The sequence below is a fragment of the Dromiciops gliroides genome, chromosome 2, assembly GCF_019393635.1.
Source record: "Dromiciops gliroides isolate mDroGli1 chromosome 2, mDroGli1.pri, whole genome shotgun sequence".
NCBI lineage: Eukaryota > Metazoa > Chordata > Mammalia > Microbiotheria > Microbiotheriidae > Dromiciops > Dromiciops gliroides.
The window spans coordinates 201,462,591-201,483,533 of record NC_057862.1 but is presented as its reverse complement, the minus strand read 5'-3'; the positions used below and the strand labels follow the sequence as shown (position 1 = coordinate 201,483,533).

The following is a 20,943-nucleotide window of genomic DNA, read 5'->3' as shown; positions in this document are numbered from 1 at the left end:
CTATGAAAACAAGACTTTCTTTCTCTAGTCATCTTACTGTCTTACTGCATGTCTTGGTTAATATTTTAATGTCAGTTTTTCACTCTTTTTTTCTCCAGTCTGCAAATGAAGTCTTAGATCATGTTTTTAAAAATTTGAATGGTAAGATAATACACTTTTAAAATTTGGAGTACATTTTTATCCTAGGTAGAGAAATAACTCATCATAGAGTTGGAAGGAAATTAGAATTATGATCTTTCTACCTCCTGGCAAAAAAAATACATAAAATTCAATAATGAATTTAGTGATAAGAAAAGGTTTTCACATTTTTAACGACATGTAAAAAGGTAACAGGTATCAAATGTATCAAATCATCTTATGTCATTTGGCAATTCCGAGACCAGAGAAAGTACTGAATAGAATATAGCAAATTATCAGCAGATATGGAATCCTAATTCTCAAATATTCATTAACTAAGAAACTAGTATCTAGTAAATTTTATCATTCCTTGCATATACATGGGTACATTCATTTATATGTTCAGTCATTCAATCACATCCAACTCTTCATGACTCCATGGACCATACCGTGCATGCAGTTTTCCTGGCAAAGATAGTAGAGTTGTTTGCCTTTTCCTTCTCCATTGGATTAAGGCAAACAAAGGTTAAAGTGACTTGCCCAGAGTCGTCTTCTTGTTCAATTGTGTCTGACCCTTTGTGATCCTATTTGGGGTTTTCTTGGCGGAGATATTAGAGTGGTTTGCCATTTCTTTCTCTACTTCATTTTACAAATGAGGAACTAAGGCAAACAAGGTGAAGTGACTTGCTCAGGGTCACACAGCTAGTAAGTGTCTGAGGCCAGATTTGAATTCAGGAAGAGGAGTCTTCCTTACTCCAGGCTTGGCAACTCTATCTATTATACCACCTAGCTGCCCCATTAAGTGTCTGAGACCAGAATTGAGCTCAGGTTTTCCTACTCTATCCACTATTCCCATTCTACCCACTGAGCCACCTAGCTGCCTCTTAGGCAAACAGGGGTTAAAGCAACTTACCCAGGGTCACACAGCTAGTAAGTGTCTGAAGTCAGATTTAAATGTAGGTCCTCCTGACCCCAGGGCTGGTGCTCTATCCACTAAGTGATCTAGCAGCCCCATAAATTCACATATGTAAGGGGCAAAAATTCTAGCTCTACTATCTAAAATCTAATACTTTTGTACATAATAAAATCTGGTATTTATATACCACTTTAAAGTTTGCATAACACTTTACATGTGTCATCTGATATGTGCATGCACACAATTCATAATTATGTAAGAGATTAAGGGGAGGCTAAGTAGGTGGTGATAGACACTCCTACTGTGTTACAGAGAATTTGCACAGCCTTTAAGAGCTTTGGTTCCAGGTAAAATAGAATCTGTTCACCCCAAAACCCTATTACACTTGTATCTTTTATTGAGAAAAAAGACAGACCAACTAGCTATTTAGCTTTGTTGGATCATCCTTAACCATTCCCTTTTTGGAGTTTCTGTCATTTTGTTAGGTTATTCTGCTCCTCAAGTTTGGGGATGTGGGAAGGGAATTGTGCCTTTAACCTTGATAACTTTCTTTATCTCACTTAACAGTTCTAGCTTAATATATTATTAAAAGTCATTAGTGATCTCATTTTCTTCCTCCTCATTCACTAATGAGATGCATAAAAGCTCTATTAGTGCAAAGTGCTTCCCTAGGAATTTAAAATGAATAGTCAATGCGTTTAATAATCAGTTTGTGTCTTGTCCAGGTGCTGTCCTTTAGCCTTGTTCCAGCCTTAACTTCTCCATCACCAGTCATTAATTAGATCATTGTGGCAGTCAAGTGGCACAGTGGATAAAGCAATGGGCCTAAAATCAGGAAGACCTGAGTTCAAATATGGCTTCAGATACTTACCTGTGTGACCCTGGCCAAGTAACTTAACCCTTGTTTGCTTCATTTCCTCATCAGTAAAATGAGATGGAGAAGGAAATGACAAATCACTCTAGTATCTTTCCCAAAAAACTCTAAATGGAGTTACAAAGAGTTGGACACAAATGAAATGATCAAACAACAAAATTGGTCAATCTGTAAGAGGTCCCAGAATGTCCTACAAATTTGCTACTGACATCAGCTTGGCTCCCTTGGGGCACAAAACCTGGACATCACCAAGAAAAGATGCCTAGTTTGATGAAACTTCAGAAAGTGTTCTCAGCCTCTAACCCTTGTGAAAGACTCTCACATAAGTGGCTACCTTCATGTGATCACGAAGACAGCTGTTCTCACTGAGACTTTGGTGGCCCTTGTTGCCAAGAAACAGTCGTTTTGCTGCAGCATTTCTCTAAAAGGACCCTGTAGTAGCTGCCTTTGCCCAAATTGGTCTTCCTGGAAGGGAGAGACAAATGAGGAATACCTCTAGTATATCAAGCAGATTCTCTACTTCAATGATAGGCAGCCACTTAATGATTCCGGATTATGGTGGTGACCTCTCTAACCTAGCCATCAATGTGAATGATTCTTTTACCAAGAGCAAGCTTTGATAGCTTATACCATTGCCGTGAGCCCCTCTTTGATAGGCTCAAATGCTTCACAAACATGAAAATCATGGACAAGGTGGCTGTGGTTCATGTTATGGTGATGTGTGCAGCATTACATATTAATATACTACACACCTCTCTGGAGGTCTATAAGATGTCCACCATGGATGAGACCTACAAAACCAGAAGCATCTTTGTCATCACTACAGGCTACATTGATACCATCTTAGACAGGCACTTTGAAGAAAAGGACAGTGCCATTATATGTAACATTGGACACTTGGATATGGAAATATGTGAAGTACCAAATGAAAATGCAGTGGTATTGGAAAACAAAACCTTGCATGCACTGCTAAGGTGCACTGAAGAATGAATGGTGGATCATTCTGCTCCGCAAAGGCCAGCTAGTCACTCAGGGCTATTCAGTGGTTGAAGCTGTCTCAGCTATATCATGAACATCTCTTACAGAAACCTGGTGCAGGCCTAGATTGAACTGTGGACCCACCTGAATAAGTACCCCACAGGGGTGTACTTTCTGCTCAAGAAGCTGGATGAGGCAGTGGCTGAGGCCTACCTTAGCAAACTAAACATTAAGATGATGGAAAAACAGCCTCAGTACCTGGGCATGCCCAAGGAGGGTCCTTTTAAACCTGATGGCAGTACTACCAATACTGAGGCTCAGCCAACCTAAAGGTTCAAAGTGACTACTTGCATGTTTGTGCCAGCCCAGCCCTGCACAGAGTAATAAATGGCATACAGGTTGGGTTAAAAACAACAACAATAATAAAATAAAAATAAGTTTGTAAAGTTTGGGAGATAACAACTATTCTCTTTATTGAATACTTTAAGCTCTGCTGGTTTTAGATTTAGCCATTTGAGATTTAATATAAGTTAAATAGTAAATGTTTTATAGTGCCTTCATTCTTATGATGCAGAAGGAACTGCACAGCTATAACATAGAACTCTTGAAAGCTATTGAACTATATAAATGCATCAACTTTGGCTAGTTAGACCAAGAAATACTCTCAACCTTATGATGGATAGAGTAAAGAACTAAATAAAATTTAACTCAGGAATATAATTTTGCTTCATAATAGTAGCATTTAGCCCAAATATTTTGTCCCTTTCACAGGGCACAAAAAGAAATTTTTGGTGGAAAAAAATGGTAGTTTACCTCAAAAAGCTAGGAATATCACACACACACACACACATATATATATATATATACACACACACACACACACACACACACAAATAGGCCTATCTAAATATCTATTTCTTTAGACTTCTGATTTTAAAAATTAGATTATGTACATCAAAGTAGTCAATTAGCGGTTTGGGGTGTTTTGTTTTTTTAATGCCCCTTTTTAATGACACCAATCAGGTGTCTTGTTGTCTTACCATTTTGACATTTTAGATTTTAGTACCAAATTTATTGCTTCTTCCAATTTTGATAGGATTAAAAAATGAAAAGGAAAGCTTCATGCCTTAATTTCAGAAGGAAAATGGGACAAATATTAAGAAAATCCTTCTTTCTGATGTGTTTTGTTTGATGTCAAAGAAGGGATAAAGACATAAGTATATGAGAATTCACCCCAGGTCACATTGTGGCAGTTACATCTTCCCTCAAGTATTTTATTATTGCAATAATGATGATTGTCTAGGAACATGAGGAACATGCCCATATGCCAAGGGATAGTGAAGAGGCAAGGGAGAAGAACACAGAGCTCATTTGAAGATGAAGGTTTGAGTCTTGGCCTTGATACCAGCCATGGGACAATGGAAACCTCATTTAACTTTTCTGAGCTTCACTTTTCTCATCCATAAAATTGGAATAATAATACTACTACTACTCATACTCTGTACATTACAAGTGTTGAGTGCTAAGATTTTGCACACTATGTCATTGTGAGGTATTGATAATTCTCAGTGCTGTTTTAGTGTTTTAATAGATTGTCTGGATTTAGTACAATTGCTTCTTTTGTTTAAGATTATTTGGAGTTGGCCCTGTCTTTTGTTCTTATTTTGTCGCATTCAATCTCTTTTTATTTATCCTACAACAAAATAGCTATTGTGCATTTTTGCTTATTAGAAGAAAGTACTTTAGGGTAATAATACTGGAGTGGTAACGAATGAAGTTGTCATTCATTTGGTAGGATTTTCTAAGTTAATTCCATTTCAGTTTAGATAGAACTGAGTCAGAAATTGCCTAATTGATGATTTTCATTTTAACTCAGTAAGTTTTTTTTTTCTATATCAGTTGTACCTGGAGCTGTTATTTCTTCTGTTTTGTTTGTAAACACTTGAATTTTTGTTTCTGTCTTTAAGTTTAAATTCATGTTAATGAATGTAACCATTTATTACAACATGGTAATAGGTGTATATGAGGATTTTTTTTAAACAAAATCCATATTTTCCCTATACAGCAGGAACTCCAGAAGATAAAATGAGACTGTTCCTTATCTATTATATAAGCACACAGCAAGCTCCCTCTGAGGTATGTTCTTTGTATTTTATTTTGAAAAAATCTTGTTTGTAGAATAACTGCTGGCAGCTGAAGTTTCATAAGAAGAATACAAGCCTCTCTAGCCAACTATCTCTTTCATTCCTTTCATTAAAAGAAAAAGTTTGGTAAGACTTGGTGTGTAGATACCACTAATTTTTATGGAAGAATTTTTGTCATGAGGGTAGGAAAGCCCATTCATGAAATGTCTGTATTTTTAAGTTGATGCCATGTGAATATAATTGTAGTAAAGGGGAAAAAAATCTTACCAGAAGATATTATTTTCCAAGTTATCGAGACAATGTTTCTCCTTGTTACTCTTTTTGACAAATTGATTTAATTTTCTAAGAAATGTAGGTAACTCTAGCAACTCATCAGAAAGAAATATTTGCAACAAAGTTTTCTATCCACATTCAGTCATCACACGTTTACAGTTATGTTCCAAGCATTGAGAATGCAAAACAAAAACAAAACAATTCTCTACCTACAAGAAACTTTTATGGTTCTTGAAATTCTGATTTTAAATCCATTACTTTAAGTCATAGGCCATTGCACTTTTTCCTTTCCTCAAAGAAATCTTTTATTTGAAGTGACCATTAGAAATTTTTCCAAGTAGATGTAATTTTAAAAATAATGTCTCAGAGGATTCTCAGAAGATGGCAGAGTATTGACAGGAGATACAGGGCTCTCCAAATTTCTCCCACAAACGACAAAATATCACCTCAAAGCAAACTTTGAGCAACAGAAATAATAAAAAGTTGAGGTAAAGCAGTTGTTCCCTTAAGATAACTTGAGAGGACCTCAGGAAAGACTAGGCCTCCAGGTGCAGAGATTCTGCACCCAAGTCAGCAGGCAGACTCTGCTGAATCCACAAAAAAAAGATGCCCTCTACTGGGGGGATGCCAGACCCTGTTGTGCTGACTAGATGCAGTCCTCAGCTGTGGTTATCAGTGAGAAGGAGCCCTTCTGTCTGTGAACACTTGCAAGATAATAGAGTTCCTGGTTTTACTTCCAGAGCAGAGGAGCGAGCCAAAGTCAGCAGCCAACAGAGAGACTGCTGGGAACAAGAGTGTTTGCAGTGACTGTGTGACTGTAGGCCATAGTCCTGACTCAAGGGTGAAGAGGAATACCAGAGGTCAGCCCCCTCCCTACCCCGCCCCCAACCCCAATCAGAAAACAACAATAAGAAAAACCTGAAGTCTGAGGCAAGCATCCTCCACACCTCAGGATTAGCATATGACTATAATAATAAGCCACTGAAAATAATAATGAGTAATCAAAGAAAGAACCTGACCATAGATAGCTAATATGAGGATAGAGAAGATATGGGTTCATGCTCAGTAGAAGATAATGAAGCATTTAAAAAAGCCATTCCTGCCTGCTTCAAAGAAAAATGTCAGATGATCACAAGCCAAAACAGTTCTTGGAAAAGCTTAAAAGGGACTTTAAAAATCAGAGAGGGGGGCGGCTAGGTGGTACAGTGGATAAAGCACTGGCCCTGGATTCAGGAGTTCCTGAGTTCAAATCTGGCCTTAGACACTTACTGGCTGTGTGACCCTGGGCAAGTCACTTAACCCCCATTGCCCCGCAAAAAAAAAAAAAACACAATAAAAATCAGAGAGGTTGAGGAAAAATTAGGGAAAAAATAAGAGCAATCCAAGAAAATTATGAAAAGAAAGTCAACCAATTAGAAAAAGAGCCAAAAATTTAAGAAGGAAAATAACTCCTTGAAGACTAGAATTGGGCAGGGGGAAGGTAATAATGTTATAAGACACCAAGAAATAATAAAACAAAATCAAAAGAATGAAAGAATAGTAGAGAATGTGAAACATCTTATTAGAAAAACAACTGATCTAGAGAACAGCTTGAAAAGAAACAATTTATTGTTGGACTACCTGAAAGTTATGTTTTTGTGTTTTTTTTTTTTAGTGAGGCAATTGGGGTTAAGTGACTTGCCTAGGGTCACACAGCTAGTAAGTGTTGAGTGTCTGAGGCCGGATTTGAACTCAGGTACTCCTGACTCCAGGGCCGGTGCTCTATCCACTGTGTCATCTAGCTGCCCCTGAAAGTTATGTTTTAAAAATGTCTAGTTACAGTATTACAAGAAATGATTCTGGAAAATTGCCCTGAAGTTCTAGAAAGAAAGGGTAAAGGGAAAAATAGAAAAAATCCACTGATCACCACCTGAAAGATATCTCAAGATGAAAACTCACTGGAACATCATAACAAAATTTTAAAGCTCCCAGGTTAAGGAGAAAATACTACAAGCAACAAGAAGAAACCCAACAACTTAAATACTATGGAGCTACAGTAAGGATAACAGGATCTAGCAGCTTACACATTAAAAGACCAAAGGGCTTGGAACATTTTATTTTGAAGCGTAAAGGAGCTAGGTTTGCATCCAAAAATAACCTACTCAGAAAAGTTAAGTATAATCCTGAGGGGGAAAAAAGGACATTTAATGAATTGATAACACTTTCACGTTTTTGTAACAAAAACCAGAACTCAAGGGAAAATTTGTCATATAAGATCCAGGAGAAACATATGGTAAACATTAAAGACCAACTATAAAGGACTCAATAAGGTCAAACTGTTTACTTCTTATATGGGAAAATGTTATCCATACTCTTTAAGAATGTTATCATTACTTGGGTAGTTTGAAAGCATATATAGATGAAAGGCTTGGTGTTGAGTATGATGGGATGATTCCAAAATATAAAATTGGATAGGGGAAGGTAAAATGAAAATATCTCATACAAATGAGGTGTGAATGGAAGAATTGTTACAGTAGAAGCAGGTGAGGGTGTAGGGCTGGTAGTGCTAGAATCTTATTCTCGATCAGAACTGAGTTAAAGAGTGAACATAATCTAGAATGGTTTAAAAGTCTTCTAAATGTATAAAGAATTGGATAGAGAGACATGATAAGGAAGGGACTTTTAGAAGTAGGAGGGAGATCAAAAAGTAGGAGCCTCTTGTCCTGGAGTCAAGTGGACCTGCCTTCAAATCTGTCATTGGACACTTACTAGTTGTGTGAACTGGGCAAGTCACTTAACTCCAGTTACCTGAAGAAGTAAAAATGGAAGTAGTAAGAGGATAAGGGAGGGATTCTTAGAGGGGTGGGGAGATTAAGGGATAGGAGATTAAGGGGAGAGAATATGGGTGTAAAAGGGTGTATGATTAGGAAGGTAAAAGTTAAAGTAAGTCAGATATATGAGGAGGCATAAGGTAAAAAGAGAGTGAATAGGATAATAGTGTGGAAAAATAGAATGGAGGGAAATACACAGCTAATAATTAAAACTTTGGATGTGAATAGGATGAACTAAGCCATAAAAATGGAAACAGCGGAAAGGATTAAAAGACTGTTGTTTACAAGAGACACATTTAAAAATGAGAAATACACAGAGTAAAGGGTTGGAGTAGAATTTGTTATGCTTCAGTTGAGGCAAAAAAAAAAAAAGCAGGGGTAGCAATCATAATCTTAGACAAAGTTAAAGCTAAAATAGTTTTAATTAAAAGATAAACAGAGAAACTATGTTATGATAAAAGGTAACATGGAAAATGAAGCAATATCACTACTAAACTAATATTCATCAAATGCTATAGCATCTAAATTTTTAATGAATTAGAGGTGAAAATATGGAATACTATAATAGTGGGGTACTTTCACCTTCCCCTCTCAGAATTAGATAAATCTAACCAAATAAAATAAGAAAGCAGTTAAGGAGATGAATAGAATCTTAGAAAAGCTAGATATGATAGCTATTTGGAGAAAATTGAATGGGAATACAAAGCAATACACCTTTTCTCAGCAGTACATGATACTGTTACAAAAACTGACCATATATTAAGGCATAAAAACTTTAAAGTTAAATGCAAAAAAGAAAGAAATATTAAATTCATCCTTTTCAGATCACAATGAAATAAAAATTATATTCAACAAATGACCATGGAAACACAGATTAAAAACTTATTGGAAACTAAACAACTTAATCTTAAAGAATGAGTAGGTTAAAGAACAAATCATAGAAACAGTCAGTTTCATTAAAGGAAATAATTATAATGAGACAGCATATGGGATACAGCAAAATTTATGTCTCTAAATGCTTATATCAATTAAATAAAGAGCAGATGAGTGAATTGGGCATGCAATTTAAAAAACTAGAAAAAGAACAAATTTTAAATCCCCAATTAAATATCAAATTGGAAATCTAAAAAGTTAAAGGTGAGAGTAATAAAATTGAAGGTAAGAAAACCATTGAATTAATAAAAAAAAGAGAAGAAAATCAAATCACAAGTGTTAAAAATGAAAAGGGTGAATATACCACTAATGAAGATAAAATCAAAGCAATTATAAAGCTTTATTTTGCCCAATTATATGCCAATAAATTTAACAATTTAAGTGAAATGGAAGAATATTTACAAAATGTAAAATGCCAAAATTAACAGAAGAAGAAATAAATTATCTTAATAAATCTATTTTGGAAAAAAGAAATTGAACAGACATAAATCAGCTTCTTAGGGGGAAAAAAATCAAGACCAGATGGATTTATAAGTGAATTCTGCCATTTAAAGATTAACTAATTCCAATAGTAAATAAATTATTTGGAATAAAAGGCAAAGAGGGATTCCTACCAGACTCCTTTTATAAAACAAATATGGCACTGATATGTAAATCAGGAAGAGGAAAACAAAAAGAAAATTATAGACCAGTTTCAGTAATGAACATGGGTGCAAAAATCCTAAATAAAATACTGGCTAGGAGACTACAACAATATATCACAAAGATTATACATCATGACCAACTGAGACTTACACCAGGAATATAGGGATGGTTTAACATAAGGAAAACTTAACATAATTGATTATATTAATAACAAGAAACAAACATCATATGATTATATCAATAGATACAGAAAAGCTTTTGATAAAATACAACACTCATTCCTATTTAAAACACTTGAAAGAATAGGTATAAATGAATTTTTCCTTAAAATGATAAGCATGTATCTAAATCCATCAACAAACATTATTTGTAATAGGAATAACCTAGAAGCCTTCCCAGTAAGATCCGCAGTGAAACAAAGATGCCCATTGTCACCAGTATCATTCAATATTGTAATTAGAAATGCTAGCAATAACAATAACAGAAGAAAAATAAATTGAAGGAATCACAATGGACAATGAGGTAATAAAACTATTCCTTTTTGCAGATAATATGATATATTTGGAAAATCCTAAAGATACAACTAGAAAATTAGTAGAAACAATAGAATAGTGGAAACACTTTTAACAAAGTAGCAGGATATAAAATAAGCCCGCATTTCTATATATCACCAACAAAACCCTGCAAGAAGATATAGTAAGAGATACCCCACTTAAAATAACTGTAGACAGTACAAGATACCTGGGAATGTATCCAACAGAACAAACCCAGGAACTACAGGAACATAATTATAAAATACTGTATATGCAAATAAAGTCAGATTTAGATAATTGTAGAAATATTAATTGTTCATGGGTGAGCAGAGCCCAATATAATGAAATGACAATTTTACCCAAACTAATGTATTTATTCAATGCCATCCCAATTAAATTGACAAAAAGTTATTTTACTGAGGTGGAAAAAATAATAACAAAATTCATTTAGAATGAACAAAAGAAGTCAAGAATATCAAAGGAATTAATGGAGCAGGGTGGGGAAGGGGGTGGAGTGGAAGTAAAGGACAGAGGTTTAGCAGTACCAGATCTTAAACTATACTATAAGGCAATAATTTCAAAACTGTCTGGTACTAGCTAAGAAACAGAAAGGTTGATCAGTGGAACAGAATAGACATACAACACAGAGTAGCAAATGATTATAGTAACCTTGTGTTTGGGATAAGAATTTTTTTTTTTTTAATGTTGAGAAACCTGGAAAGCATCTGGCAGAAACTGGGCAAAACCCAATTTTAAACCATTTACCAAGATAAGGTCACGTGACCTAAGTTTAAAGGGAGATAGAAGCAAATTAGAATGTGAAACATATTACCTATCAAACTTATAGATAAGAGAACAATTTATGAATAAACAAGAGTTAGCATTGTAAGGTATAAAATGGTAATTTGAACAACATTAAATTGAAAAGGCTTTGTCCAAACAAAATCAATGTAACCAAGATTAGAAGACAAACAAAGCTGGAGGGAAGTTTTTATAGACAGTTTCTCAAATAAAGGTCTTATATCTTAAATATATAAAGAACTTTATCAAATTTATAAAAATATAAGTCATTCCACCATTGATAAATGGTCAAAGGATTTGAACAGGCAGTTTTTCAATGAAGAAATCAAAGTTATATATAGTCATATAAAAAATGCTTTAAATCACTATTGATTAGAGAAATGCAAATTAAAACAATTTTGAGGTATCACCTTACACTTATTGGATTGGCTAAAATGATAGAAGGGGAAAGTTGGAGGCAATGTAGAAAAATTGGGACACTAATTCACTGTTAGTGGAACTGTCTTTTGATCCAGACATTTTGTAGAAAAATCTGGAATTGTGCCCAAAGATAAATAAAACTTTGTATATCTTTGACCCAGCAATATCACTAATGGATCTGTTTCCTAAGGTGATTAGGGGAAAAGGAAAAGAACTTATGTGTTCTAAAATACTTGTAGCAGCTTTCTTTGTGGTGGCAAAAAACTGGAAATTGAAGGGATGCCCATCAGCTGGGGAATAGCTAAACAAGTTTTGGTTGTGATGGCATACCACTGTGCTATAAGAAATGATGAGCTAGATGATTTTAGAAAAACATGGAAAGGCTTGCATGAAATAATGAAGAGTGAAATGAGCAGAACGCAGAGAACATTGTATAGAGTAACAGCAGTAAGTTCTAAGAACTTGAAACTACTAAATCATTTTTAGTATTATAGTCAAATCAACTACAAAAAACCTATGAAGGAAGATACTAACCAAATCTAAAAGAACTGACAAATAGAAGTACGGTTTCACATATTTGCACATATTTGGTCTAATGGTAACCAACTCTAGAACAGGGTGAAGAGGGAGGGAAAACAAAAGAAAACTTCAAATGAAGCATAGAAAAGCAGAGTAGCTTTGCAAAAGATGTATTTATTACATAACATTATTGTGTGTGTGTGTGTGTGTGTGTTTTTAAGCAAACAGTATGAAATGGAAATTCATGTTTTTATATTGAATCTTCATTTAATGTTGTACTGTGTATGTGGAAATGTGGTTTTTTGTAATTTTGTATTTAAATTCAAAATGAATAATTTTTAAAAGTCTGAAATAGTGATTATTTCCCTACCTTAAAAAAACTTTGTGAAAATTGATAAACATCAAAACTTGAAATTTATCATCATTAAAGTCTTAGGTTTGTATTTCTGTTTAGTCATATCTAAATAAGCTCCTTTAGTGATTGATTATAAATGAATTAATACTTAGTTGAAACAATAAGTCAATAACGATTATTATTAAACTGTCTACCTTATTATCTTGTCTTATTTTTAAAATTATCAGTTTTACTTCAGATAATTTGTATAATTCTGTAGGACTGGTTTAGTATTATAAAAAGTTTTCTGTTTCCATACTTCTATTTTAGATATTGTGGGTATTTTTAAAGAAGTTTAACTGATTTAAATTAACTACCACAACAAGGAGGTCAAGATAGAATAGAAAGCCATCTCAGTCAGCAAACAGTTCATTTCCTTGCCATACAAAGAACATTCAAGGACAATATGCATCTTTAAAATATAAACTCATTTTGAGAAGGTTAAAAAAAGAGGATGATGGATAATTATGGGAAGCATTACCTTATAAAAGCAAGAAACAGTTGGGAATGATTCTCGTCCTAAGCTATTTTATAGTTGTTCATTTTTAAGTTTAAGGAAGTTGCCATTTTGACTGGGGCTGGGGTCGGGGTGGGGGTGGGGGATGAGAGGAGGAAACTTCTTCCTGCATAATAGGATATTATCCTGGGCTTCAAATGCGTGATGTCTTCCCTGATGTAGCTAGTACAAGACTTGTAGCATAACTAATTTTTTTCCCTTTATAACTTTCTTCATTTTAGAAATCTGAGGTATAATGGTAGCAAGCCAGATACGGTATCTTGCTTGTGATCAAAATCTTTTTCTCTATAAAGATACCTCTTAACTTTTAATGTAAATGAAATGCATTCTGCCTTAATAAGTACTTCTTGTTAATTTAGTTATACCTCTATTTTATAAAATAGGCTACATAAAATAATTTACCAAGAGCAAATTTTTTTTTATTCCAAAAGTCCTTAACTTTTCAACTTGGTTCAAAGAGAATTTCTCATTTTATTTTAGCTGCCTGTATAAGTCTTTTACATTTGTCAAATATATTATAAACAAATTATTAGTAAAATATGACTATCAGTGATAAAGCCATAAAACATCACCACCAGACCCTGATATATTTGGGAACCCACAAAAGGAAGGAGCCTACTAGGGTGCAAAGCCCAAAATATATCTGGAGTTGGGCCAGGAGTTCATGGGAGCTCTGGGAATTTAAAGTTACAACCACTGGTCAAACTTTCTGATTTAGCAAATTTATAGTAAAGAGACGTACTTTATGTTGTTGAAATAAGGAAGAGTTTATAATTGTTTACTTGATATGTTCTTTTTTATGATTCTAGGCTGACTTGGAACAATACAAAAAGGCTCTGACTGATGCAGGATGCAACCTCACTCCCTTGCAATATATCAAACAATGGAAGTAAGTCTTTTTTACCTTTCCTTTAAATTTATCATTTGAGGGGGCAGCTAGGTGACGCAGTGGATAGAGCACCAGCCCTGGATTCAGGAGGACATGAGTTCAGATCCGGCCTGACACTTAACAGTTACTAGCTGTGTGACCCTGGGCAAATCACTTAACCCCAATTGCCTCATCAAAATAAAATAAAATAATTTATCATTTGAGAAGTTTCATTTAATATGATGGGGAAAACACTTTAGATGTTGAGACTGAACATAGAAGACCTTAGTCTTTCCATGCCAAACACTTCATAACACTACTTAAAATAATTAACATCTAGACAATCCCATTTCCTCTTCCTCTCTCCCTCCCCCAGCTTCCAACTTTTTCCGTGCTATTGTTTTTCCCCCTTGAATAACTACTTCATAACATTTCTAAGTTTAAACTTATAACATATCTAATCAGTTACCATATTTTTTTCAAATCTACTTCTAAAACATTCCTCATATCTGTTTCCTTTTTTCTACTAATATGACCATTAACCAAGTAAGAGTCTCCTTACTTTCAAGTGAGTACTCTTTCCACCACATCTTTGTATCCTTTTTTAGGGGAAAAAAAAATAGAACAAGACTATATTATGGGAGCTTTCTCCACTAATACAGATCAGTGTTTCTGTGTAGTAGATAAGGCTTAGAAAGTTGCCCATTTCACTTCAAGGTTAAGTGACTTGCACAGAGTGGCACAGTAAATGTCAGAGGGAGGACCTGAACTCAAGTCTTTCTGACTCCCAAATTCATCGTTCTACCCACTATCACCCTCCCTCTAGAATAATTGTAATAATAATGATGACTGAAATTTACCTGATGCTTTTCAGTTTACTAAATGCTTTACTCACAACATCTTTAATCATTGAAGGCTCCCTCTCAAACAAACTTGACCATTTATGTTCTCTTAAGCCAGCAAATTTTAGAATGTTGTCAGAGTTTGAATTTTCCCTTAAATTACTTTTAATACATAGTTTGAGATTAGTGGCAGAATCATTTCTATTCTCAGAATTTACCACAGTCAAAAGTAATATTCTTCTGCACAATTATAATATGAATCTTAAAGCCAGTTTTAAAAATCAGCCTTTATTTTTTGTGTTGTCATTTCATAGGGCTTTTGCCAAGATGGCTTCAGCTCCAACCAGCTATGGAAATACTGCCACTAAACCAATGGGGTAAGTAACTTTTTTTTAATGCTTATCTAACTCCTCTTGCTTTGGTTAACCAAGCAGAACCATAATTAATTTAAACTGTACCTGAGGCACATTTATTTGTTGGAGAAGCCAGCACAGCTATCCAGAGAAGAATCCTACCAAAGGTGCAATCATACTTTTAGGGGATAGCCTGACCCCCAGAGTCCGGCTTTTAGAAGTTGCCAAAGGGAGCAAGTACTACCCCACCACTCACTCACTTACTCACCATATCAGCACCCTATGGCAAAATGCTCCTCACTAAGGATTGTCAATCTTTACGTTTTTATAAAGTTATTAATTATTACAAAATATGTTTCATTCAGAGTCACAAATAACAATGAATTTGTAGTAGTTTTCATTCTAATTTGGAAAAATTTAAGTGAACAGGTTTTATGAGGTATGTTATAACATTGTGTACACCTGGTAATAATTATATCCTCCAAAAATTGTTATTGCTATTTAATCCATTATGATTCTTCATATTTTTTATTTTGACAAATAATTCAGACATGTTATTAGGAATATTTATGGCATAATTGAAGGAAATTTTATAAGGATAAATGTTTCAATAATATGACTGCTTTTGAAAATTTAATATATAACAGTTAAAATTCAGGTTGAGATGCAACAGTCATGTGCCATTATGAGAATAGACTGAACACTTAAGTTCAGATGACAAATCTAAAATGTTTTTCAGATCTAAAATGGGTTGTAGCTCTTTCATAGTTAACAGGCATAAAACATGTTTATTTTCAACATCTTCAGTTTGCTAGCAAAAGAAAAGTATTTCAGTTGCTTTCTTCAGAGTTACATTTCAGCATGAAGAATATAGGAAAAGGGCAAAGGAAATCCTTTAAAATTAGAAAATGCCTAAAAGACAAAATATTACAACTAATAACAGTTCATCATACTAGCTATTTTGTTAATGATTATTGACTGGAAAATAGTCGTGAATATTAAGATTCAAGAAAATTACAGCAGTCTATGAAAACTGAGGTTGTTAACTGTTTGTATTTTGTGAAAATGAAGGTAATATCCTGAGAATCTATAAAAATCATTTGTATTTAGTAATCTATCTTTTCATTTTTGCCCCCAGTCTCTTATCCCGGGTCATGAACACAGGGTCACAGTTTGTGATGGAAGGAGTGAAGAACTTAGTATTGAAACAACAAGTAAGTAAGATTATTAGGAGGAGTAATAGGGGAAGGGTGTCTAGCTGTGATTTCATTAGTATAGGGAATTCCCTCTACCAGTGAAGGTCGGTACCTTCTCTGCAGTTTATAGCTCTAGAAAGTTGCATAGAGCTCTGAAAGATTATTAACTCAGGTCACACACCCAGTATGTGTCAGAAGCAGCACTTGAACCCAGGTCTTCATGGCTTCTAACACAAGTCTTTTCTCTGTTGTGCCACACTGACTTTTATGGAAAATAGGATTTTGTGTAATAAATACAAATAGTTAGATAAATTTGAACTCAGTTTTAATAAGTTGATTTATTTTCAAATCAAACTGAAATAAAATAAGCTCCTCCCACCCCAAATTGTAGCATACACCTACTAGTTTGTGGTATAAACCATCTACCTTTTCTAAACTTGAATTATTAAAATGTTTTTGTGAATTTGCTGCTTTGTTCCAAAATTATTTGAAGGCCCATTTATAAGTCAGTTGTTTGTAACTTATCATGATTTTTTTCATAGAAAGAATGATACAGATGTTTAGGTTCCCAGGCCAGCTCCCAAAAGACTATAAATACCAATATGTACATAAAGTGTGTTACTAAAGAATAGTACTATTTTAGTTTTATATATAACCACTATTTTCAACCATCAGTTTTGTGGGAAAATGTATTCTCTGACATTCTTGGATGTTAAGAAGACATTAGCATCTAAGAAGCCACTGGAGGTAGAGGGTGAGAGGGGAAACAGGATAGTTATAAAGCAAGGTTAAGTAAAGGAATACCCCTGGGACACAGTTACTTGTTAGATGTTTCTGTCTTTTTCTCTCCATCTTTCTCCTTTTTTCTTTTAAAAGAGAAAATAAATTTGTGGGGGAATTATGCCCAACATGTTCTGAATTGAGGAACAGTTAAGGATTGGAATATGGGGAGAATAGGAGCCACTCTTTTAAGTAAGAAATTACATACGTTACTTTGTATACTGGATATTTATATACGTGTACATATTGCCTCTCCTACTAAATTAGATTTTAAGTCTTTTGATTACATGTTTGTCCATAATATTCTGCATGCAACTTTTCAGTAATTATTTGCTAAATGAATTATGAGCTCCATTACTTCTCTTCCACCATGCATCAAATCCTCTATCTTTGCCACCCTTTTTTAAAGTCTCAGAAGATGAATATCTCTTCTACCCAAGACTAACTCATTCACTTCTGCACTTAAGCTCATTCGTGCCTTTCACCTCAAGGCCTTTGCTCTATTCACTATCATGAATTTTCCCCTCTAACTTCCTTCTCCCTACCCTATAAACATACGTAGGCCTCCCTATCCTCAAAACAAAAACCTTATTTATATGATTCCCATATCTGTATATTCAGATACATTCTCTTCCTTAAACTCTAATCCAGTATTTACAGTTGCCTCAAATGTAATATGTCAAAACTTCAGTTCCATCCATTGAGAAAGCAAGAAATATGATACCTATTATATATATGAAGTCATGGAAAACATATTTCCACATTAAGCAGCTTCACCCCCCCCCAAAAAAAAAGCAAGGAAAATTAAGAAAGGAAATAAAAATATGTTTCATTCTGCACTCTCTATTGGGAGATGGATAGCACTTTACATCATGAGTACTTTGGAATTTTGGTGGATCACTTTATTGATATGATCTTTCTCAACTGGGAGAAAGGAAGGAAACAGACATTAAGCATGTACTATATGCCAGGCACTGTGCATAAAGTGTTTACACTTTAAAAATATCTCATTTGAGACCCACAACAACCCTGCAAGATAGGTAGCATTATTAATGCCCATTTTAGAATTGAGGAAACTGAGACCGACAAAGGTTTAATGACTTGCCACTGCTGGAAAGTATCTGAGGCTAGATTTGAACTCAAGTCTTCATGACTCCAGCCCCTGCATGCTGTTCATTGTACTGCCTAGCTGCCTTCTTCATCTGTTTCCTTCTCCTATCCAAATACTCCCATGGTATTACCTCTGTTTCTCTCTTTATAAACCTAAACAAATGCCTCCCACTCTGCTTCCTAGATTTCCTCACCTATGTACATGTTTATTCGGTGTGGTTTTGGTTGCTGTTGTTTGTTTTTGGTTGTGTTTTGGATTTGGGGGGGGGTTTGCAGGGCAACGAGGATTAAGTGACTTGCCCAGGGTCACACAGCTAATCCGTGTCAAATGTCTGAGGCCAGATTTGAACTCTGGTTGTCCTGAATCCAGGGCCGGTGCTTTATCCACTGCGCCACTTAGCTGCCCCCACACATTTTTAATATATAATGCTACTGTACTACTATTCCATCTTTTGTCTTTTTGTTGAATAAGATGTACCCTTCAACCACAGGTATATTTCAGGAATTAAAACCACTTATATATTAAGTTATGTGGGGATCTTTTTTTTGGGGGGGGTTCTTAAATATTCTGGGTTTTTAAAGTTCTTTTTCCATCCACATGAACTGTTTAAACTCTAAGCTAAATAAGGCAATGGGGCTTGAAAATATGTAGAATTAACCATGTTTGTTAGACCTCTTTTTCTAGTAAACTTGGAAGGGTTTTTTATTCTGTCTTTTTATGGGCAACATGAGTTTTGTGCATCATAGATATCAGCTGTCACATAAAATCTTGAATGATATTCACAGCTTTAGAAGATATTTATATGAGGATAATTTTGCAAGAATGTGGTGATGAATAATGTAGTATAACGAGTTGCATAATTTGAAAGCCTTCTGTTTCACTCAGCTTTGTTTGCCAAAATAATTCCTTCTGTTAAAAGATGTTAACACTTAAATGTTAAACCTGCTGTGACCATACAGATTTGTGCAAATTCCATCAGTTGGTATCAAGTATTCAACCTTGTTGTTTATTCTGATATACTACATATTTTCATATTTTCTTTAGGGAATGAGTCTTACAGATCCAGAAATAGATATATTCCTATATTCATTATCTTTCTTTTTGATCTTGTAATTCAGCATGCAAAATATTTGTGGTAGTTACTACCTTCCATATAGTAACATAGATATCTGCATGTCCTCTGTTTTTCCTCAGCATTCTGTCTTCTTAATGTCACTTTTATTGTCATTAAGAGTGTGATGTTGTCCTACTTTACTTGATTCACTGTCATGAAATTCAGTTTTAAAATGTTCAAAAGCTCTAGTTCTTGCTTTCATGACATTGAAGACTCTTTTGGCACCCCCTCTGCTTTTAGATCCTAATTGCCATATACTTCTCATCTTAGTCTTTATTTGGTTACTAGAACAACAGGAGTACACAAAAGCCATTCACAACCTTTCTTTTCTTTTTACCTTCATTACAGCATTCCTCTTCCCTTCCCGCTCTTTGACCTGAGCAAACTGGCTTTTTTTTTTTCTCTTTCTTGCAAATGACATTCCCATCCCTTGTCTTTTCAGTCACCACCCCCAATGCCTGGATTACATTTGTCCTTACTTCCACTTTATAGAATTCCTCCCTTCTTTGAAGATGCAGTTTAAGGACCACCTTGGACATTAAGCCTTTCCTGATCACCTCAACTTCTAGTGCCATTCCTTTCAAACTATGTGTATTTAATACTCTTTGTAGTCTTTTTATCTATTCTGTATATTTTTTTTATGTTATCTTGTCCAATGAAATGTAAGCTGCTTGCAAGTAGGGACTGTTTCATTTGTAGTATTTTATAGTGGCAAGCACAGTGTTTAGCACATAGTAGGTGCCGAACAAATAACTGATTTATTGTTTGAGTCAATAGGGCATATAATGCCAACCTTTTTAGTGTTGCTGAACTTTTAAAAGTGTTTATCTTAAGAAAAGGGAACAGACACATTGGGAGTTGTAGATGATATGAACCCCCCCTCCCCCCAAATAATTTGCTTTAAATATATAAGGGTTCTTTTAAGGGTGGGGCTCTTAAATTATTTTTACCTCATTCTTGTGCTAAATATATGATTTTTCTTATTAAATGCCCAAGTGACTTTACTGCTAGCTAATACATAGCCTTTAGTTATAGCTAGTCAATGGTAAAGGGTAATTTTCATGTATTTGTTAAATATTCAAATACTTTGAAATTTTATCATCCTTTAGGGCAAGAAAAATATACTAAAATTATTACTTCTGAAAATGTGGTAAACCTTTATTTCTGTTGTTTATTTGAATTATTATTGATTTCAGAATTTGCATGGGAAACTGGTCATCAGGATTCTGAAGTTTCCATAGACTCTTGAAACTATTGAAAATGGATGGTTATACTGAAAATTCCTCCCTATACTTAGCTGTCCCAGTAGTCAGTGTCTCCTGAATTCTTTCAGTCCTTACTTTATCTCTATTATAGTACAATAAGTACTTCTAGTTCGATGGAACTTTTTTTATTCATGTTTTATTATTCATGTTCTTTAATGTACCATAGTGACAATTGTTGGATCACTAAACTCATTTTCACTTAGAACTTTTTTGTCCTTGGAATGGCAGTAGTAAAACTAGTGCTTTCCCTTTTTCCATTTAAGTATTAAAATAATGTTTTGGTTTTGTGACTTAACTACAACAGACTGTTGAAATTCATTCAGAATAGGTATTTGAACATTGCAGTGATCTTAAGAACTGCTTTCCATAATCTGGGATCTTCTTTTGTCTTGAAGAAATTGTTTTTGCATGAAAGATAATTAATATAATTAAATATAAAGTTTCCCAGAAAGGGATATGGAGACAGCAGGCAAGCATCATCAAATGTAGCTATTGAATTTTATGTTACAAGCCCTTAAGGAAGGTGCTCTTTGCATGTGG

General features: G+C 34.4%; 1 protein-coding gene across 2 annotated transcripts in view; it reads left to right on the top strand.

Moving 5' to 3' along the window:
- SCFD1 (sec1 family domain containing 1) overlaps nt 1-20,943 on the top strand; it is a 118,596-nt gene that overhangs the window by 85,079 nt on the left and 12,574 nt on the right. For both annotated transcript variants that reach the window (XM_043984996.1, XM_043984997.1), the window contains 4 exons: nt 4,951-5,021; nt 13,684-13,763; nt 14,899-14,961; nt 16,076-16,151. In XM_043984996.1, the coding sequence (XP_043840931.1) occupies nt 4,951-5,021; nt 13,684-13,763; nt 14,899-14,961; nt 16,076-16,151 (290 nt within the window). The remainder of the gene's footprint in view (nt 1-4,950; nt 5,022-13,683; nt 13,764-14,898; nt 14,962-16,075; nt 16,152-20,943) is intronic.